Source organism: Uloborus diversus, chromosome 3 (genome assembly GCF_026930045.1).
Source record: "Uloborus diversus isolate 005 chromosome 3, Udiv.v.3.1, whole genome shotgun sequence".
NCBI lineage: Eukaryota > Metazoa > Arthropoda > Arachnida > Araneae > Uloboridae > Uloborus > Uloborus diversus.
Genome location: NC_072733.1, coordinates 163,866,977 through 163,890,855, shown reverse-complemented (window position 1 = coordinate 163,890,855; position 23,879 = coordinate 163,866,977). Strand labels below are relative to the sequence as shown.

Genomic DNA, 23,879 nt, shown 5'->3' with positions numbered 1-23,879 from the left:
ATAACTAAGTTTCGTACTCCAATACAGAGAGAATCAAAGGAAGGAAAAAAAAATAAATAATGTCGGGTCATTGAGGTTTTTTTTGCGGCGGGCTTTTTGGTAATATTTAAAAAGAAAAAATACGATCAGTTAAAAATAACAATAGAAGAGATAATATATTATAGCATATTCAAAAACAAAACAAAGAATGATTTCGATAAAAACATTATAGCTTGTTTGAGATGTGCCTGATTTAGGTGCACTAAAAGCGCATCATCATACTGCTTGTATGTAGACTTTTTATAACTATTTTCGAGTGTTTTTTGCAATCCCTATGTTCCATGAATTTTGAATTTTTTTAATTTAAGAATTCAACATGGAAACTTATATTTTTTGAGTAAAGTGTAAATTTTAATAAATAGCTTAAAATTTTACGTAAAAATGATTTTTTTTTTTCAAATTCGAACTTTTTCGTTTTTTTTTTCTCATTTTCTGCGAAATTTCCCCATACTATTGCATGTATTTTTTTATACCATCAGAAAGTGGGGATTCCATCAAAAATCACACGCACTGATGTTTTTTAAAAATCAGATATTTTGACGTGAGATTTTTCAATTGAAAATTATGCTTTTTTTAATATTAAATCAAAAAAAGAAGAAAAAATAAATATTTTAAATAAAAAAAAATTGCTGTATATTTGAGACATGAAAAGCTAACTTTTCACAAAGTTCCGTGAAAAAAATTGTTTTTTTTTTCTTGTAGGAGATAAAAGAAAAAAAAAGTCAAAAAGTCGTTTTTTTGAATTTTTCGCATAAATTTTGAGGTTATGTAAAAAAGTGCAAATACAAAAGTTGTAGATCTTTTTATTACCGATAACTTTGTTATTTACTTTTTTCGATGGGACTCGTAGTTTTGCCAGAAATTGTGATAAACCGGTTTCCTTTCTTAACCTGCCCCTTACTCCACCCTTCGCGAACTCAGATCGCCCGTAAATTATTCTTCCTATTAATTTTATTATATTTTCTTACTTTCCAATGTTTTTCATCCTGTTCTAAATTTTTTTGGTCTCGAACATTATTTGCACTGGCCTACTTGTGCCGCCCCAGGAAACCCCCCTCCCCCCGCCACTTGGTGATAATCAATGCCCTTTAATATCACTCAGTCCCAGTTACTGCTGCCGGTTAAGTGACCGAAGCGGACAGTGCCAGAAGCGGACCAAGGAAATGTCCCTGGTAACTGAGGTGGCCATCAATAGGGGTTATCTTATCCAGAAGGTGATTGACAGGGCACCTGTCCATAGATCTTTAAAAGGGATAGATGGGCCTTTCTCCTACAACGCAGCGTATTTCGCCCGGAGAAAGTGGGGTCATCATGATTCTTCCGAGAATCATGTGATCAAGGGACATCGTGTCTCCCTCTTCTCGGGCAGCAGTGATATAACAATGCGAAGCGCCGTTAAAAGTCTAGGATTGTCTGAAGATTTTTCATTATCCTTATGTGAGAACTCTCTAAATGTCTGAATCTGAGATTTTCTAGCGAAAGAGGGTTTGATGAATTTTATTAAAAAATAAAGACATAGTGAGTAACAGAAATTTTTCTTTCTGCTAAAGGCAAAAAAAGTCCCCATGCAGAGTCGAAATTAAGAATATTTTAAGCAATTTACTATAGATACCGAGCATTATATTAAATCACTAAAAACAAGCGATGGAAAATTACTTATAGTATGTCCGCGAAAAACTGGATTTTTAGGTTTCCTAATTTCTATGAAAAATGTGCTGGGAACATATGAAAAGTATGTAAGTGCCCGAATTCCAGTTCTAAACTGCGTAATGACTTATAAGCTTACTCAGGATCACCTTGAAACTTTTTTCAGTGCGATGAGGTTGTGAGGGCGGATTCAACAATAATCGTCGGATAATTTCGAAGTGCGATAAAAAGATTATTCATTCATATGGAAATTAAAGAGTCCAGTTCTTCAAATTGCGCTGATTTTGACAACCTTCAAATGCTAAGATTAAATTTGAAACGTAACAAAAATGCTTTGAAAGAAAGCCTTTTCTTCCGATTCCTTTGACGACGATTTGGAAAATTCAGAAATCATCTCAATTAACATGACGCAGTATATTAATGATGTTTCTGACTACGCTGGATTTTTTGTCCGGCAAGTGCACTCTGTTGTGAACTGCGACGACTGCAACGCAGTCTTAACTACAACAAATCAAAAAATAGACCTAATAAAATTTAAGAATTTTGGGACACATTCAAGTATGATAACTTATTGCAAGGTTGCAGCCATTGAAATATGTACATTTGTGAAGAACAACTGAGCGAGAATGTGAAAAAGTTTTGGGAGTAAAACACAAATATATAATGTTACTCATGAGACCACAAGAGTTATATGAAAAATTTCGAATTCCGTTTTTCTAAATTTAAATAAGCATATGTTGGAAACAGAAGCAGCAGATTTTCTCGTTAAAAAGTTTATAAAATTAATCGTTACTAAATATTTAAGCGTTAGAATGTATCGTGCAGTCAATTCAAACAATGAAAATAATTCACAAAGATCAATAAGTAGGAAAGTAACAAAATTAATATTGTTAAGGGACAATAATCACTAATTTTCTTTACCCTCGAGTTTAAATTGTCAAAATTATCATAGTCTGTGGGACGAAAAAAAAAGAAGAAAAGAAAAATTGGGGAGGGGGCGGAAGTCAAATGACCATTCATGTAGTTTATAATTGCAAATAATTTATTTTCTGAGTACTTAAAAAAAAAAAAAAAACACTGAAGTTGCTTAAAAATTAGGAACAAACCAAAGTTATTGGTTTGGCTAATATCGTGTTGGTGCGAAACGCATGCGAATATTAGAATATTATTTAATTGAGTTGATATTCGATACTATTTACATTTGTATTTCTAATTGGTATATGGTTTTAGATCGGGTTTTATGTTAAGTTGTTGCACTGGCTTCAAAAGTTGTGGGGAAAAGCACGCATTGAAACTATTTATCTGTATTTGAAAAATTTGATTGAAATAAAAGAAAATTTATAAGGCCAATTTTTGTTTACGATTTTTGAAGACGTCTTTTTCTACTCAGTATTTAAAGCACTTGAAAAAAAGTTTAAATAGCTTGTGCGCCTGCTTCAAAAGTTATGATGGGAAAATATCTAATGGACCATTCCATGAAAAAGCTGTCATTTTTTCCCGCATTTCATTAAAAAGTAATAACCTAAAAAGGTAACAAAGAACATTTTTGCAAAAGTACAACAAATACATTTGCGATTTCTTAATGAAAAAAAAAATTGTTACATTTTTTAATTATTACTTTTAGTGAAAAATATGAGGTGTTACGTGAGGGACAGAGTGTTCCGTTTTTCTTTAATAATGGGTAAAATGCTTTAATTTAACCCATGCTTAAAGGGGGGTTTAACCCATGCTTAAAGTATTTAACCCATGCGCAAAGTGATTCTCTTCGATAAGGGAAACAGTTTCTTGTGAGGGGAGTCCCTTGATCACGTGATGTCCAACGGGGGATGTTGACACGCGCTCTGAGGAGAAAAGTAGGGAGAAGGCACATCTATTCTATTTTAAGATCTATGCACCTGTCTTGTTGCTCAGAAATCCCTCTTTTGTTTGCTGCTCACAATTGAAAATGGATTGTTAAGATTTTAACTTGAGAGAACACTTTCTAAAGTTCTCTGCTACACATAATGACTTTTCTTATTGAAAACTCCTCTCCATCTCAAACAAAATTCTTCCCTGCTGGAAGTGTACTTGTAGAATAGAAAATTACCACGCTCTTGTTTGTTATTTTGCATATGATTTCATTTCTTAAACGTTTTTCATTATTTTAAAATTACAACAATTCATTAGTTTGTCACAGATTATGTTCTCATCTGAATGCAATTTATTTCACTGCTTACAAATGTGCATAAAAGACTGCATAAATGCAACAAAATTTGATATATACCTATTGGATGCAAAAATAGATTTGTTTTATTTAAAGGAATTGAAGAATTAAAACAAAGTCGAGTTTTTAATTTATCCTTGGTTTACTTCATCTATTCACGCATAATATGTTTTCAGAAGGTTGATTAAAGGATAGACCCAGGGCTGGATTTAAGTACAAGCTAAGCAAGCTACAGCTTAGGGCCCCCCTGTTTAGTTAGGGGCCACCAACTCCCTGAAATTAGCATGATTCATTCCAAAAAAAAAAGAAAAGAAAAGTACTAGAAAAAATAAATTTCATCTTTCAGTGCTTGAAAACCTTGAAAATTTGGAAAAGTGTGGCTACAAACCACAAATGGGAGGGGGGTAGGGAGAAGGAATGCCAATATAAGTCAAACTCAGCTCCTTGCTACATCCTGCACCAAAAATGTAAAAACCATGGTTCTCACTCTTCTGAACCATATAACAAATTTTTGTGACTCTAATGTTTCATATCTTGCTATTTATATAATTCCAAATGCAGTATTTTAAAACTTCTTTTTCCATTGCTTGCTTTTATCCTACTTCTGCATATTGTCAATATGTTTAGAACAGAAAAAAACACACTACCTCTATTCCTTTTCGTTTTCTGTCCCACTTGCAACTTAAGAAAAGTTGTTGCCATGAGAAACCTATAGTTTCTTTTTTCTTTTAAATTTAAAATAGAGGTTTCTTACAAAGTTAGAACAGGACTGAAAAATTTACAATCAAATACTAAAGTATCAGATACTGGAAAGTCCAAATGAAGCATGTTAATTAATTTTAATTGTTCAAGAGTCCTTGAAGATAATTAGATAAATCTTTGAAAATCCTAAGCAAAGTGGGCTCCAATTTTATTTCTTATCAAGTTTATAAATTATGAATTGTTCAAATAGGCAGTATGTTTCTCACTTGTTACCTATTTTTTAAATCTGTACATCATTTCTTTTAAAGCATTTTTTAATATTGATAATTTTTTATTTAATTCATTGTTGTATTTGTCGGTGGGTAATAGGGGTGATTAAAAATTAATTGCACTGAAAGCCAATGTGAGCAAGTAACAATGCATTGCCTTTTCTCTTCCCGAGCTCTTTCTCTCTGTCAACTGCTGTCATTGATTTGTCGAATCAAAAACTGTTACAGTGTATTATCTTAATTTGTGAAAAAGTATATAACTTTAAAATGTTTGACTACTCTTGTTCTGATATTTTTGTAGTTCCAACTACATCTTATAGGCTTCAAAATGCTGAATCTTATATTTATTTTTCAAAATTTACTCTCAAAGAGAAACAACCTTTTACAATTGGAGCTATTCTATATTCCACTTAAAGAGGAGTTGGGGGAGGGACTCTCTTGATACCATTCTCCCTCCTAAGGCCAATCCAAAAAAGGACATCAGGGAGAACACATTAAAAACACAATCAAAAAAGTAAAAGTATTGCTGCATGTATCAGAGGAAATAGACAAACAAAGTAAAGGGGAAAAAACTAAACATTACCTCTTACACCACCGAGAGAAACGTTGTTCAAACTAAAAAATACCTGAAATAGCTTAGGGCCCCTTTAAGTCTAAATCCCGCAGTGGAAATAGTATACATCTGAAGTTTAAATATTAATACAGAAAGAGGAGAATAGAGATCAAGTCATAAATTGAGGGTAAATAATTTTAAGTGAAGAGCCAATTGAGCCCCCCCCCCCCCACTCTTCCAATGCACAAATATTCAAAAGAAGATAAGAATTGAAGTTGAAAAGACTGAAATTACCGAGCAATTTCTGTCTTTTCAGCTTTGTAGTCAATTGATCAGTCCTAAGTAAAAAAGTGTGAGAGGAAATTGCAGATTTTTGGAGAAATAATTGTTCATTTATGCAGTACATATTCTATTTAAAGTTAAAGCTTAAATTTAAAAAAAAAAATATTTAACCATCTTTAGAAATTTACGTTCAACGTAAGGTTATGTTTAAAACAAAATCACCTTTCAATATTTTCTGAATTAATAGTGATAAAAATATATTTAATATTTTATAAACAATAAAAAATAAGACACATGTGTTCAGCGAGAGCTTCACAGCGGCGACTCACTGCTTAGTACTCACAGAATTGTTATGAAAAGTGTTTAGGTACTTGAGCAGAAACTATATCATGTGCATGTATATTGCTAATATTTTTCTAATTGCCTTAATGCAGTTTAAGGAGGAAAAAAATGAAAGCAGAAACTTTTATTAGTTTCTCCCCATAAACTCAGACCTACATATGTCTCTGTATTTAATTAGTAAGGTACTTTAACTCATTAACTCTATTTTATATTGTAGAGAAAGATCTAGTTCCTAAAAAATAAAAATAAAAGTTAACAAAGAAAGAAAAATCTTATTTGCGTCAGTAATGCTGATGTACATTTGGATTTAGTATATACTGCACACTCTATTTTCTTGTTATAATTTAGAAAATGTTCAAAATTATCAATTAGTATCTTTTAATGCATTTCTAACGAAAATATTTAAAATATTTAAAAGAAAGTTGCATTATGCATTTACATAAAAAAAAAGAATAAAGGAAGCAAATTTGAGGCAGAGTGAGTAGCCAAGGGATGCAAGTACCAAAGTTAAAATTTTGGAGATAACTAGTACAAATACTAGGTGAACCTCTCCTCTGATTTGGGGAAAGATATAGTACTAGCAGCTCTGGGAGGCGCTGCCATGCAGCATGATTTGTAAAAACTTTTCAACGAAAGCCTACTTAGGATCGGAACTTTAAACGTGTTTTACTCAAAACTTCAAAATGTCCACTTACATCACTTTGCTTCTCACTGCCTCATTTCTATTTTGAAAAGTTCCTAATTTAAATCAGAAAAACAAATTTCCTGCATTTTTTTGAATCATTATAAGTAAACGAAAGTATTATTGCATTATAATGCATGGCCTTGGTTCTAGAAAGGGACAGCTGCAGATTTCACAATATTTTAGGAATCACAAAAAAATTTTAAAAATTCTATTTTAAAAATTTTGCCTTTCTACTAAATAATTCATTAGAATACCACTTATCAGACCAATTGCAATATCATTTTTATAAAGTATAATGCTACCTACATATAATAATTAATTTTTATGCACCATGACTGCTCCATTCGTGCTCCAAATACATAGTTATCCAAACGTAATTTAGATTTTTAATAAGAATCCAAATATTTGTTTTTTCATCAAAAAAAGAAAAAACTCAATTAAGTTCTCAAAAGCGAAGACTAGCACTCAGGATAGATTCAATTTTAAAAATGGGTGACAGGTTGAAGTTGGGCCCTTTCCCCTAGCACTCGTTACTTCCGTCTTTTTCAATGCTACTTTGGAAGAACTACTGAACAAGTTATTTTGCATTTTTACTTCCGGGTTTCCATCTCTATTTTGATTAAATCAGAGCAGACCTGACGCAAGTGCATATCCGCGGGAATTTGCGGCAGAAGAAAACAGACAGTAATTACAGTTGAGTTTCAAATAAAAATTCATTGAGTTATTAGGAGCTGTATCGTGTTTTTTATGAAATGTGGCTTGTTACTACTCCTCTCCTTTAATATCTTACAGGATATTGGTTGGAGAAGGTTTAGGAAAAAAAAATAGTTAACAGAAAAAGAAAAAATGCAGGTAAAGTTATTATGAAAAACTCATGAACAAGCAAAAATATACTTAATTTCAGATTCACTGAAAATTTCACCTTCTTTGAGATATGACTCAGTTGCGTTAAGGGAACGATTGAATATTTACATTATTGTATACATTATTGTTACATTATGTAATAAATCATATTTAGTATCATAACTTGTTGGTAGCAACCCTATAGAACAGGGGTTCCTAAACAGTGCATCAAAGTGTTTACGGTGTCAAATCTTGTTGTTGATTAAACAAAATAGTTAATGGTTACTCATCAAAGTCTCACCCCGATTGAGATATTTCACTTTAACACAACAGAAACTCAAAATGCCTTTCCTGTGCATTAAAGACCTGAGAAGGTCATTATTTCATGATACAAATAATAAACGAAAATCCAATTTCTACATACTTCCTGGGCTTTTCCCAAAATCATGCAAATACACAGTCCAGTCACATTAATGTGACCATCTGTCAAAAGCCAGAATAACCACCTTTCGCAGAGCAGACTGCTGCGAGACGTGCAGGAAGAGAGTCACTTAGGTCCCTGAAGGTGTTCTCTGAGATGTTGAGCCACGCCGACTCTAATGCCGTGGCCAGCTGCGCTAGATTAGGCGGTTGAGGATCCATGGCGCGAACAACTCGATCGAGATGGTCCCACAGATGCTCAATTGGGTTTAAGTCAGGTGAGTTTGCTGGCCAGGGGAGGACGGTAAACTCATCCTGGTGCTCTTCGAACCACGCATGTACACTGGCAGCTGTATGGCACCTCGCATTGTCCTGCTGGAAGATGCCATCATCGTTTGCTAAACCTGCTGGAAGATGCGTACTTGTATTGATCCATCGTGCCTTCCACAATGATCAGTGAACCCAGAGAATGCCAGGAAAATATTCCCCAGACCATAATGCTCCCGCCTCCAGCTTGGACCGTTCCGGCAATGGTTGCAGGGTGGTTCCTTTCAGAGGTTTCACGCCTTATACGCCAACGTCCATCTGTCTGATGGAGCATAAAATGCGATTCATCTGAAAACGCTACCTGTCGCCACTCAGTGGACGTCCAGCTGCTGTACTGGCATGCAAATTCTAGCCTTCGTCGTGCATAGGTGCACGAACCAGGCGTCTGCTTCGGAGGCCCAGACGCAGCAATGTTCGCTGAATAGTAGTTTGGGAGACACTTTTGGTAGCCCCTTGGTTCATTTTGGTAATCAGTTGCTCAACGGTAGCCCGTCTATCTGCCCGAACGCATCTCCGCAACCGTCGTTCACCTCTGTCATCTATGGCCCGTGGTGCACCACATTTGCCACGTGCTGATTTTGGACAGTCCCATTTTGCCATGCACGGTACACTTTTACCATGGCGGCACGCGAACAGTTCACAAACTCAGCCGTTTCGGAAATGCTTCCACCCTTGGCCCAAAAGCCAATGATCATGCCCTTTTGGACGTCGGATAAATCGCTTCGTTTCTGCATTACGCCAACAATTGAAATGTTTTCCGAAGCCCTCACACACCCTTTATATACGCTCAACTGCACTGTGCTGCCACCTGCCTTCTGTGATTTGTTATTTAACTCTGACGTGGAAAGTACGTGGTGGTCACATTAATGTGACTGGACTGTGTATATGAACATAACGCTTGACTATCAATCTCTACATATAGATATAAGTAGTTTTATTTATATATAAATATAGATATGTGTATTGAAATGCATAGATAGATAGATGGATGTAGATATGTTATAGACATAAATAAATAGGGTGCAGTTTGATAATTATAATTGATCAAAGAGTGCTACGACTAGGAAAAGTTTGGAAATCCCTGCTATAGGGCTTCGCAAACTAACAAACAAAAGTATGAAAAATTGTATCATTAAATTAAGCTTTTAAATAATTGTTGAGCGTTGGAAACTGTAACATTATGCAAATAAAATATTGTAGCAAGGGGGCCAGCAAATTTGCTGCAAAGAATGTCATTCTTGTGTTTATTCTGAAATATTTGAACAAAATAAGATACATGTTCATTAAGAATGAAATGAAACAATAATTGCAGAAATTCCAAAAATATGTCAGAGCACATGCCATTTTTTCTTCTTTTCTTTTCTTCCCCCACCCCCCAAGCAATTTTTTTATTCAGAAATAAATCAAAATGTGTAACATTTTCAAATCTTAAATGTTTTTTATTTCATTAAGAATTGTTTCACTAGTTTATTCTTGAATTCTAGTCGGCGCCCATACAGAAATAGTTCCTGGAAGGGACACTAGGAGAGTAAAAAAGGCCCCTTTCCCCCTACACAATTTGTTTCTTTGAAATAAAAAAGCTCTCATGAGGCTCTTTTAAAATATTTTTTTTTCCTTTAAGAACTCATAAATCCAGTTGATCTTCGAAGAAATATTACGTACTAATTTACTTCAAATGTGGAAGTAAAATATCTGTTTTAACTTTTTAAGTCAATTAATTACTTCACCACATACCGTTAAACCCCTCCTCTGCGTTCGAGAAGATGTGGTGAAGTGCCTTCTCCAGAAAGACGGATAATACTGTACTTTTTATTTTGCGCCAGATAAAAAAAGGGTCTAAACACATACATCTGTAAGAACAAGGTCTGGTTAGCATTTTAAAGCTTACCCGAGTAGCATCAACTCATCGGCCAATGATCGGCTGTTCATCGAAATCCGATCAAACTTTGATCGGTCAATGATCGGATTCCGATGAGTTTTCATCGGAAATTGCTCCAATTTGTCTCATCGGCAATAGTAGAATCCGATCATCGGAATCCGATGAATTTTGCTCCCTATACCGATGAGATTTGGAGCAATATACGAGCAGTGCTGTTCCGAGGCGATGAATTTTGGATGAAAATACGATGAGATTTGGAGCAATATACGAGCAGTGCTGTTCCGAGGCGATGAATTTTGGATGAAAATACGATGAAATTTGGAGCAATATACGAGCAGTGTCGTTCCGAGTCGATGAATTTAGGATGAAAATACGTTGAGAAGTAGTAATAACTACGATATAGGGGCAAGCAGGAGGAAAAAAATTAACAGTGGGAAAGGGGTCCGCCATCTTGGATGATTACGGGACCCTTCCGCCATCTTGAAATCATTCAGGAGGGGTATTTTTCGGATGACGCCATTTGGGACAATTATTTAATATATATATATATTTTAATAACTTGTTTATTTAATTTCTAATTTAACAACTTTTGATGAACGTGATTCACGAGTTCAATCTTAGACACTCTAGCCGGGAATCGAACCCTAGACCTCTGGAATACGAGATTCATATGCTAACCACTAGACAAGTTATGCTCTCTCCAAGGTGGAAGATAATGTATTAAATGGAAATCATTTGTGGCGCCATCTATCGGATGGCAAGGCCATGACAGATTTCTGAACGGAAAGTGAGAATTTTATTCAGTGAATATACTTATATCGCCAGCTAGTGAAGAGTCCGAGTCGATCATTTTGTCCGCAAACCGAGTCGGAGTCGGTACTTTTGGGAGTCAAATTGAACGGAGTGGAGTTGTTTTGGAGATAGAGAGAAATCATTCAAGAGTCTCATTTTGTTCGCAATTCCAGTGAGGTAATCGGCGTTGGAATCGTGGAGTTAAAGTTAAATTGATTTTGCAGCAAATCGGAGTAAACCATTCCAAAATCCAGGAGTCGTATTCGGAGTCAAAGTCTCAGTCATTTTTCCTCCGATTCTCAACCCTGAATGTTGATCCGTATAGTCTTATGTTTGATCAATAGTCGGATATTCGAATAATAAAACTTATCCTACTTTAACAGTTGGGAGATTTCCAAAAATTTTAGATTGGGAAAATTTTTATCGGAAAATTTAAACGACCTACTTTTTTTTAAGATGAAATGTAACTCGGCAAATTTTCATCGGAAAATTTGATCGTTAAGATCTCTTTTTCCGATGAAATGTAGCTCAGCAAATTTTCATGGGAAAGTTTGATCGTTACGATTTCGTTTTCCGATGAACTTTTGCTCGGAAAATTTTCATCGGAAAATTTGATTGTTACGATCTCTTTTTCTGATGAAATGCAGCTCGGCAAATTTTCATCGGAAAATTTGATCGTTACGATCTCTTTTTCCGATGAAATGCAGCTTGACAAATTTTCATCGGAAAATTTGATCGTTACGATCTCTTTTTCCGATGAAATGTAGCTCGGCAAATTTTCATCGGAAAATTTGATCGTTACGATCTCTTTTTCCGATGAAATGCAGCTCGGCAAATTTTCATCGGAAAATTTGATCGTAATGATATAGTTTTCCGATAAAAAACAGCTCATCGAAAACCGTTCTCGGATTCTGATCGCAACGATATCAGCGTGCATTACGCGATGAGTTTAGGAGGAGTCGATGATCGGCCGAGCAAAATCCGATGAGTTAATGCTACCTGGGTATTAATTCCATAAGATGAAATTATAATTTAAATGAAAGGGATTATCTTCTTCCCTAGTATTTCCATCCCTAGAGCTAGAATTCTTAGGAAAGAACTACTTTGACGTTAGTTGGGGAAAACAAGATTTTTGCCGTTTTCAGTTTGCAAAAGAGGATGAAAAACTACATTGTTAAAATAGAAGATTTTTCAGACTAGCAAATAGTTCATAAATCGTATGTATTTGTAAACTAGAGGTTTGTAAAATTGAGTGTCAACATTGTATCCTTATTTCTTTCAATCATACACAATATTTTTTGGACTAGAAACTGCATTTTGGTCAATGCTACTTCTGTTAATCATGCAGTTTTCAAATCATTTTAAGTTTTTGATTTTTTTTCCAATGAAAGCTCTTTGTGGCTGCTGAAAATTTAGGTACTTAAGATGCAAATAAGAAGAAAATGTATGTACTCCAAGACAGGAATTGGAGGATGAATTGTATTTTAATCAGATCAGTCTGCGAAATCTGCTAAAATATAGTGAGAGAGGAGATAAAAAGAAAAATGAGAGGCACAAAATTTGGAGCTTTAAAAAAAAAGAAAACAACATACAGCCAAAACTTTGTATCATAAAAACAAAATATCTAACCACCTCAATGGTTACAAATGAATTTAAGACTTATAAAAAAATTTCATTGCAACATAGTTTATAATACAAAAAGTAAAATTATAATCGCACTTGAAAAAAACTGAATGAAGAGAAAAAGCAATGCACAAAGATAGCAATACAATAATAGTAAGTAAATTTCAATCAAAAATGCTCCTTTTTTGCACAAACAAATAATATACAACTAACATAATAAAAAGTTACCCTCAGAAGTTTTCCAGGTAGACCATAATTCGTCAACACTGATATGTTTATCATTCTTATGGAAAATTTTCTGTCTTTCATATCCACTAGCATAATTCAATTCATCTCTTAAAAACTAATGAGAAAGAAAAAATGTCAGCTGTTACAAAATCTTGCAATCAGATAACTATAATGAATGAAAATTGTACTCACCATATGATAGAGTGAATTGGAATAAAATCAGATACAAGAAATAACTTACAGAATTTCAAAGTTTTCATGTGCTTCAGTTTTCTTTTGAACAACAAGTAAACAATTTGTGACAAAAACATATGCCATTTACAAAGACAAGCATAAAATGTTCCCAACTAATTACCAGGAAACCTTCACACAATGATATGGTTCTATGTTTTATTCTTTAATCTGAATAATCATTTAATAAATTTTGAATAGTTCAAAACAGTTCAACATTACTCTCTCTGGAAAAAAAGCATCCTTTATGCCTTCTGATCAAACAGATGGATTTGCTGCACATGTAGATATGCTGCACCGAATACACATCTTTTATCATTACAGAACATGCTTTTTCAAATCATGCCACGAAAATTATGCTAGTTGGACAGTACAAAAACTTTCTGGTACGATGCATTTTATTTTTATACCTGTAAGTAATCCTAAACAGGAGTTTAAATTCAGAGGGTGGGATTACCACCAAAATTTCTCAGTTCGCCGGCAGGAAAATTAGTACAAAGGAGAAAACTGAAGCCCTGGAAAAATGCCCCATGCCTTAATCTGGCTCAAATGATGTAAGTGTTTAATTTTAGGCTTTTTTTATTATTTTTCCTCCCATTAACCAGTTTATATATCATTTTTGTACACAAAATTTTAAATTTTTTTTCAAGCAGTAAAAAGGATACTTTTCAAGGATAAAATGAGTTTTTCAACGACTAGTTGAAATTATTTGTGCATTTTTTACAGCAGTAAAACAATGAGTGCTGATTTGATTCCAGTTCATATAAAAATTTCCGTGTTAGACAAATTCCTTTCACACTACATTATAAAAGCTTCAAAATTAATCTTTAATAACGGGTGGTAAGGAAGAGATTGACTAAAACTGACATAAAAGAACAATTTAAGCATAATATTTAAAAATTAAACGTAGTTGAATGATTAAGTAGAAAAATTCCAGAAGTAATTTCAAAATTCATTTTAAAATTTTGATGTAATTGGCTGGGTTATGAGGAAACATAGGATGAAACACTTTCCCCATGTTTGCTTGCTTTTTATCTATGATTTTTGAGTCTTTAATGTGCTCAAAAGTTAGGCATCTAGTATATAGTTTTTAGTCACATGTGATTCAAGAGTCTCAACATTTGAAGCTGCAGATTCAGTAAATAACGAACCTGATTGCCATGGTAAATTTAATAACTTTTATCAAATTAAAAAATAAACTGTTAAAATAAAAAATAAAAAACGCAGGTTTGAGGTAGAATATGCTAAAATAGCTTAAAACTAAATTACTTAAAATTTACAAGATACAAAAATATTTAAATTTCACACACTGCGTGCAATTTTCCTGCGTAACTCAATGTTGGCAAGATTCCAAAAATTAGATTTTTATTATTGCAAAGAGGGTTAATGTATCTTTTTTACAACAAAGGGACTAATTCAAATAAAGGGAGAAAATTCCAAGGATTAAAGATACATTTTAAGACTTTTCAAGCACTTGAAAATGAGACTTTTTATGTCACATAGTTTTAAAGGTTTTTTTAATAGTGTACGAATCATGTATACTGAATTGAATATTTTAAGAATATGATAAAACCTTTTGCATTCTCTTACTGCATATTTCTAGAATATTTTTCTTTCCATTACTATGTTAGTCCTTTATATACTGAAATGCTATTAAAATAGGAAAGCTTAGGTATTTTTTATAATATGCAGTATATTATTTTACACAAAATATATTATTGTATAGTTTTCAGTAATTATGCACCGTTTATGTTTGCCATATTTATTACTAGTATTTAACATCATGGGCCCCATAAGGAGGGGGACAAGTGGGGGATCGAGCCACCCCCCCCCCTCAAAATTAGAATTTCTTTGCTTTTAGGACTTTTTTCTTGCAAAATGTAGAAACATTTCTTCTCCAGCCATATTAATGAATAAGTTATTAAAAATGTCAAATTTTAATAACTGTAATCTGTACTGAAATCGGATTCCACAGGGAAAATATCCTGCTAAACTATGGGGAAAATATCTGAGCCCCCCCCCTCCCTTGAAATTTCGCATATGGGCCCCCATGTTTAACATCTCACAGTTGGATCACAAAGAGGGATATGGGACATCTTTACTTGGCAACACAAAAGGGGCGCATATCCTGTTCTTGACAAAGTGTTTTGGTGTCAACACAAAAGTCACAAAAAGGGAATTATTTTATGCCTGTTATTTTGTATCAATTACATTTACAGTGAAGCACCGTTTATACGTTTTTGAAGGGACTGTATGAAAAAAGCATATAAAGGAAAAAACGTGCAATAGATATACGTTAATGTGTATCGGATTCTGCAGGGACCAATTTAAAAAACGTATAATTGATAAAAACATATATAAGAGAATACGTATAAATGGTGCTTCACTGTATATAGCAATAGAATAACTCACTTCCCTAAGATGAATCTTTACAATTCAACTTATTCTATTTCATTTACAGCCTTGATCTACACAGTAAAATATACAATATTTCTGCACCCTTAGTCACACAACTTTTACATCGTCAGTAAAACAATTTATATTTCTAGAAACATTTTCGAAAATGTCATTTATAAAAATAATTAACAAAAGAGGCCCTAAAACTGATCCCTGTGGATCCCATCAGGGGTAGACAATACACTTTAGAATATTAAATTCATAAATATGGATGCATACTTTTTTAATGTTATACTTAAATTTTTGAATACTTGATTATATGTTATTAAATAAAATTTCTAATAAGGCTAAGTATCAATTTCCTGTTTTTGTACAATTCTACTTATAAGAGAATTTATATTTGATTAGGAATTGAAATGTTTAGTACATTTTGGAAGGTTAGTGTAGATTTAGTGAAATAAAGTAATTTTTTTTAAAGAGTTTGAAAAACGTTGGGAGAAAATATGTTACTTATGCAAACTTTTAGAATGGGAATGCACCAAAGGTTACTTTCACCTCCTCTCAAAAAAAATGAGCTCTCTTCCAAACATAAATCTTTGAGAAGAATCTCCACTCCCTAAAATTTAAAATTTAAGCCCCTATATTTAAGAACTGTAAACAGTAATGTAAAAATACCAATTCCCTTACCCTGTCTTCATTTCAGTTCTAAAGCTACAGAGAAGCAGTTTCAGACACATCAAGTTTAGTAAGTAAGATTTTGATTTTTCAAATAAATATCAGCACTTGGCAGCTTTATTGATACTACACTTTAAAAATAACAAAAAAAACTTTGAATAACTAAATTTACCTCATCACTTTCAGAGATATCAATGTTTCCATTTGCATCATCATCTAAGCGTTGATGAAGCATTAAAATTGCTTCAAATCCATGTTTATCATCACACGCATCTAAAACTTCACAATTCCAGGAAGCTTGTAAAAAAGAAAAAAAAACATGAATATATATTTATTAAAAATACAATAGGCATTTATTTTGAAGTAATTTTCTAACACAGTCGTAATAATTTGCTTCTGTCTTTGAAGTGAAAATTCACTAACTGAAAAAACATCCTATGCTGAAGGTTAAAAAGGCAGTAAATAGATAATTTTTCCTGTTTAATAATACATTTAAAGAATTGCATGTTGTGTTATGTCCTTTAACACAATATTGTAGCTTATTTAGACAAGCAAAAGAACCTAAACAAAATAAGATTAAGTAAGTAGCAAGTTCAAATATAAAAAAATATTTACTATTTACAACTCAATGTTTAGTAACAAAGCACAAATACATTGTATTAATGTACACATCAGGACTTGAATGTATTATTGAAGTTATTACTGGGCCATTGGCTTGAAACCACCAATGTTACCTCTAGACCATAGATGGCCTACAGCCAGTTCTGGGGGAGGGGGGGTGTTGCAGCTTCAAAAAAGTGATTTTTTTCTTTTTTGTTTCGTCTTGTAGTTAAACATTTCAAAAATATATTCCCAAACTTTCAAGTCTTTTCGAGCAAATTTCTCAAATTTATCAAGTATTCAGTCTCTGCTCCTTCAGACTGTAGCTCCAACAGCTGCGGCAGAACATTTTGTAACATCACGGGACGCGGGAGCGTCCCGCCCCGCCAAGGAAACCAAACGTCAGCAGCCAACAGAAGTAAATCCACCGCCAAAGACGAAAGGAAATAAAAGCGACCAAGACCAAGATTGCACGACAGAACAAGCTGGGGTCTTTTGGGTTTTTCACCCCTCTGTATCTCAGCCCCATGAAGACCCCGGAGTTGATTTTTGGTACACTCAATCTCTAGTGGCCCCTAACGCCATAAACCAAAATACAATCCCCTGGACCATCAGGGGGAGGTGGTATTAAAGTTATAAAATCGCTGTTCAAAAAAGATTTCGCTTTCTTTGACAGGGCTACAGCCCAGACGAAAAAAGGAATCAAGCTGAAATTTCGCACACACATTCCTTGTGCCCTACTGATGTGCCTTTTATGCCATTTGACCCCCTCCCCTTCCCCCCTCATTTTTACCCCCCGAATTGTACATCCCCGCGGTTCTATCACAGCCCTCGGGGGGGGGGGGGGCTACGGTAATTTCTTTTTGTATACATGTTCTTGGGGGGCCATTGAGTACATATACAAAAATTCAACCCCCAGGGACATCATGGGCCGGAGTAATTGAAGTTTGAAAATCACCAATTTTCCCTAAATTCTTATGTACTTACTCTCAGCTCATAGGATTTGTTTATCTCGGACTGCAATTGCAAGGTTAAAACAGATCCAACAGTTATTCCAAAGTTGTCTTAGGAAATGAAATTCAATCAAGACTAAAACATATCCAACAGTTGCAACTAGACGTTAAATGGCGAATATCACAAATTTGCCACAGCGACTGCGCATGCGAGCAGACTTAGCTCATTGGACTTTCTGTTTTCAGATTCTATGTTGTTTGTTTATACTCAAGCAGAGAAACAAATTAATGAATAAGATTAGAATGCTGTCCTCCCCCCCCCCCCTCCCCAAGTTTTGCCGATACGAAATTTCCTTCCCCCTGTTTTTCAGTTTTATATATTTATGGAGGGAAGAAATTTTAAATGTCGGCGCGAAACTGGGGTTAAACCATTACAATATTTTACGTGACAAATTATATGAAACTGTACGCATATGAATACAGCACATATAACTTTTTAATTGAAAACGAAAAATATAACTTTTTTATTGGTTTGCTTATTTTCTAAATTAATAGATTTTTCACAAACAACATATAATGAATTGAAAATATATGAAATACGTGTGTGGATATCCGTGCTTTGCAGTAATTTGCTAGCTGAAAAAATTTTTGCAATTAATTTAAGCAAGACTTTTAATGAAATTAGTCCACGCGCAACATGCGCATTCGCTATGGCACATTTGGGATATCTTCGATTTGACGTCGAGAAAAGTTGTATAGATCTTCTGACACATTAAAATTTAAAATATTTAATGGCTTAGTTTTTTTTTTTTTTTTTTTTTTTTGCTTGGTGATAACATGCGTTATTTTGTTTTTTAAATGAACTTATAAACAAAACTAGGTATTAAACAAGACAAAGACTTCTATCAAGAAAAAGATAAACCACCAAACAATTAAAATTATCCCATAAAATGTAAAATAATCCACGATTTAAGAAAAAATGTAATTAAACAAGAAAGTGAAAAGCTAGATTAAAATAGCCCTCAAGCTGTAAAACATTTAAAGAAACCTTCATGAAAATGTTGAATAATCTGTCAAATAAAGAAACTGTAATAGAATTTATTGCGAAGTTGTAAAATACTCGAAAACAATATAATTTAAAATATAGTATTTTATTATCCAAGAAGTTTTCTTTGCAACAGAGAGGATACAAGGATTGCAATAAAATTTAAACTGTCCAATTCACGCAAAATGAACATAGAATCTTAATAGTCGGAGAATAACTTGACGTAAAATTATTGTTCCTTAAAAACACAAAACAGCGTTGTTTCAATTGAAAATTTTCTGACTTGAAGTACTCAATTCTAAAAATACAGACAAAGTAATAATATCAATGCAAAAAGATGTGATATCTCATCAAAAACAACCCTGTTGTAAAAATTTCCTCGCCAAGAAAACCTTTAACTTTTCCACACAAAAAAGAAAACCTGCATCCTAAACCCAAAAACCCTCAGCCATAAAAAGTTATGATACCTAGTTTGTCCGCCAAGTATCTGCCAAACTATCATCCTTCCTCTTCTCCTTTTTCATCACAGCTACTTCCATTAGAACCTCCTCCCACCTTCAACTCCTCAGAAATATGGATAGATCTTTTAAATTGTTTATCTTGTTTGGCGGGAAGCTTTTCAAAGTGAAGTGGTTGCTTGGTGAGCAAAAAGCTTCCTGCCAAACAAGATAAACAATTTAAAAGATCTATCCATATTTCTGAGGAGTTGAAGGTGGGAGGAGGTTCTAATGGAAGTAACTGTGATGAAAAAGGAGAAGAGGGAGGATGATAGTTTGGCAGATACTTGGAGGGCAAACTAGGTAGTCCTGCAAGCCAAGTGATAAATAATTACTACTGCCAAATAAATATAATGCTTGTTGTTTGTTTCTTGGAAAGAAATTAACAGCTGAAAATAAGTTTAGTCTTAAATAATTTTGTTTCTTTTATCACAGCTAATTAGGGACGGTGATGTAAACTTTTCTGAAAATGTGTTGGTAAGCACTTTTCTCCCCAGTCATGATTTAATGAACAATAATAATAATAATATATATCTGGGAAATGAACTTAGAACTGCAAAGGGATAGTAAGGGTTAGGAAAAAATATGATCGCTTCAGATAGGGTTACCAACTTCAAAATTATCGCCATTTAGCGTCTGGCGTTAAACCTTTATAATGACTTGATTAGAAAATATTCTCATCATTTTACCAGCTTGTCAATATTTGCCTTTTTATGTTGCTGTGCGATGTTTAACTGTTATTTTGGGAGAAAATTATATGGGTTCGATTTTTCGATTTTAACAAGGATGATTAACTTAAAATAAACTGTTTTACTTGCCGTTTTTTTTCTTTAAATGTCTACATTTTGAAAAATACAATCTTTTAACATCCGATACAAGAATCATATTTTGTTCTTTTTTCAAGCTAACTTCGCTTTATTAGGGTGCAAATAAATGAAAAGTCTCTATTTTTGTTAGAACACGCATTTCAAGTTTTTAAAGCAGAATTCCATTTTCTTTATGACTCAAAAATTAAAATGCTGAATCGATGGTTTAATTTTATTTTTGCTTCAACTGTGTCCACAGATATTAATGATATGTTTATCATAGGACTCTAAAATGCAATTTAAAAATAATTTTATCAAAAAATCAAAAATATTTCTTTTACAAGCCATTTTTATACCTTTGATGCCTTCACTTTGAGAATTGCGATCTCTTTGCATCCGCTATGGGAACCCGATTTTTTGAATTTTTGAGGTTTAATACGCTTTGTTAAGAAGTAAACAAATAAAATCCCTTTTTTTTTTTTTGTTAAAATCATGGAATTTATAAGTTTTAAATGAAATTCTGTGCTTTTTAAGAGTGTCTTGGGTCAAAAAGTTAAATGCTGAACCCTTGTCTGAATTTTATTTATTTTGTTACAATTATTTTAAATGCTGTACAGAAATATTATCAGTATAATTTAACATAATGTAGAATGGTAGATAAATATTGCTACTTGAGGGAGCGATGCCCCCCCCTCCCCCCCCCCCCCCGCCAAATACTAGAAAAACACCCCAGAATGATATTCTCATCATAGAAGAAGAAAACACTCTACTTTAAGTTTAAATGATGCAGTCTGTGCCCGCTCTAAATTCTGAAATTTTGATTTAACAATTTTTTTTTTTTTTTTGCGAAATTATTTGATTTTTCACAAAATTAATTTATTTTTTCACAAAATATTTTATTTTTCACAAAAAACGGACCCTGTGAAAAATCCTGGACAGATCCCTGTTATTTATTTTTGGAATTGATTTGGTGATTTAAATTCAAGTTTTCTGATAATAACATAAAAAAGTATTCACAACTAAGTCAAAGGATACTAGTTAATAAAGAACACTAATCAGCCTCCAATATAAATTAACTAAGAGCTTTTTTTTTTTGACAAAACTTGTAATATATATATATTCATTTTATTGGAAAATAAGTAATACTCCTTGAACAAATTTGAAATTCATTTTGAATATACGAGACTATGAAACACATATATATCTTTCAATTTACACTGTTTGACACACATTTGAAAAAAATATCATACTTCTCCTGTGATGTGATCAACCTTTTGGAACATGCAGTAATTTATTATTTGCATAGGGTTTTTAATTAAGTTTTTACTTAAATAATGAATACTGACTGATGGGACTGTTGTTTTCTATTCCTTTTAATCACGTATTAATTAATTTTTAATTGAACTTTAAAATTTCCTATATTCACGTCCAATAATTAAAACTGATTTTATCAAAGCTGGTGTACAACTACGTAAGGATATGAAGAGAAATCAACCGTAATATTGAATCACTTCACATTAATGTGAGCAATATAAATATCTAACACACATACTGAAATAGCTAAATGCCGTATTTTATTGATAATTTATGCGTTATTTACGTTGGTTAAACGCTTCAGTCACATCTTGCAGTAATCCCAGCAAATTCCGTTTTCAAATAAATATGAAGTGTGTAATTCTTAGTATTTTTTCAATAAAAACATAGAATAAGTAAATTGAGAAAAAAGATATCGATAAAGTAAACGAAATCGATATGATATGCATTAAATTTAAAACAATATGTAATTACATTTTGTACCATCAGGATCCAATTCAGAACTAAATTCTTTAGAATCAAGATTGCCATTCACATTATTTTCCAACGAAGATGGGAAAAGGTAGAAAGTTAATACGAAAAAAGACAGAAAAAACTTTTCAATCATTGTTTAAAGCGTTTCAAAGCCTGGACAATTAATTAAAGCAATAATTTATTTCAACCGCACAACCAAAAACAAAAGTTTTCATTTTTTTTCCTCTCCCTGCTCAGTTAGTCAAAATTACAGTTAAGGCAGAATACAAACGGCTGTCAAGAAACATGAAAGGTCGCGCTCGAATAAACCAACCAACACACTTGGGCTCATCTGGGGTCGAGGTCAACCACGCATTCAAAAGCATTGAGTGCAGTGAGCTGTATCGTAATAACTCTGGAGTGCGGATGGGGTCGAATCGGATTGAGGTAAAGTGTAACTATAGTGCCTAGAAAGAAGCTTTCTAGGCACTATAGTGTAACCTTCGAATCTCGCCAATGTTCCCCTCGTTAGGCTTAGGAGATGGTCTTAGCATTGGAGTCTACGAGGACGCTCGCAAGCTTTGAAAAATATTTAAAAATAACCCATTTGCTTTTTTTTTTATCAAATGACCGGTTTTTATCCACATCACGTTGTCGGTCTGCTGAATATATGCATCATTAAACAAAACAATTCTTTACTTTTATTTAGTAAAAGAATAAAAATTTGGCTCCTTTTCGGCAATCATTATTGCCAAGACTCGGGGTGACGTGAGATGACGTAGAAGGAGAGGGAGGGAACGTCCATCGCTCGTTAGCGCTCGGAGATATGTTTTTCTTTCCCTTCGTTTTTTGTTTGTTTCGCTTAATAAGAGTAAGAATTAACAGATAATTTGTTAATTAAAATTTTAATTGTACAATTAAAAATTTTAGTATTTTTCATCGAGAGCGTAGGATTATTTAACACAGTACTTTTTAAACAAATGCAGATTAATTTCAATTTATTAACCATTTACCTTCTGCAAAAACAGTTACACGAGTCGTAATTTTTGCGAAAATGAACGTATCGGTGACTTTGCGAGATAAAAAATTTAGTGAATTGTATGTGAATAGAACAAAAAGTTTAAATATTTCGCGTGGCTTAAATTTTCGCGATAATGATGAGCTAGCGAAAATTAAAGTAAAACGAAAACAAGTGTTTTCACATTCACAATATTGTTTTTGTATGTTTCTCTCTTTATCTCTTTTCTACAAGGAAGTTTAGCTTTTCTTTCTCAGATATTCAGCAGATATTTTGTAACTATTGTGTATTGTGTTGTCTTCATAATATTTATTTTAAAAAAATAAATAATTAAAACAACCTTTTCAAAAACATTAAAAAAAAAAAACCTCTTAATTTGGCTTTTAGCTATAATTATGAGGTACATACTAATTTTTGAATCACAGATTTTTTTTTTTTTTTTTTGATCGTCAGAAAAGAATTTATTGAATTAAAAACTTATCAATTTTTCCTTTTATACAATTCCCATTTTTTTTTTTTTTTTTTTTTTTTTTTTTTTTTACAGATTTGTGACATATCGCATTATATTTTCATCTTTTTGAGAACTATTTCTTTTGCAATGTAAAGAAGTAGTAGGAAAAAAAACATGTCTAAATTCCCAACTTTATTATTAATTATTTTAAATCGTTTATTCATTCATTCTTCTTTGATAGAAAAAAGTACAATTTATGTATTAATAACCTCTTGGTTTAATCATTATGAAAATGTTTCTAAGTAATATCGTGTATTTTTATACAATTATGGTGAAATTATGTAAGGTTAAACTGTTTATTGGCATAAAATTTCAAAAAAAAAAAGATTTTGCGACCACATTGGAAGAAATTAATATTGACTTTCTCTTTGAACACTCCGTAATGTGAACACCCCCAATATTCTGAACACATTTTGATGACGAATCCATATAGTAAGATCTCGTGCTGTTGCTTTGCGGCGAAAATGTTTTATCCAATCCCCCTTTATAGTGCACTCCCCCCCCCCCCCAATCAGAACATTTTTGTTCCATTCCATAAGTGTCCA

The 23,879-nt window shown here is 33.0% G+C and overlaps 1 protein-coding gene across 1 annotated transcript in view; it reads right to left on the bottom strand.

The window, feature by feature from the left end:
• Positions 1-22,055, bottom strand: part of LOC129219247 (stromal interaction molecule homolog) — a 131,595-nt gene extending 109,540 nt beyond the window's left edge. Inside the window, exons 1-3 of the mRNA XM_054853573.1 lie at positions 21,827-22,055; positions 16,310-16,434; positions 12,835-12,949 (exon numbers count right to left, since the gene is read on the bottom strand). Of these exons, the coding sequence (XP_054709548.1) occupies positions 12,835-12,949; positions 16,310-16,434; positions 21,827-21,959 (373 nt within the window). The 5' untranslated portion in view covers positions 21,960-22,055. The remainder of the gene's footprint in view (positions 1-12,834; positions 12,950-16,309; positions 16,435-21,826) is intronic.
• Between the last annotated feature and the right edge of the window lie 1,824 nt (positions 22,056-23,879).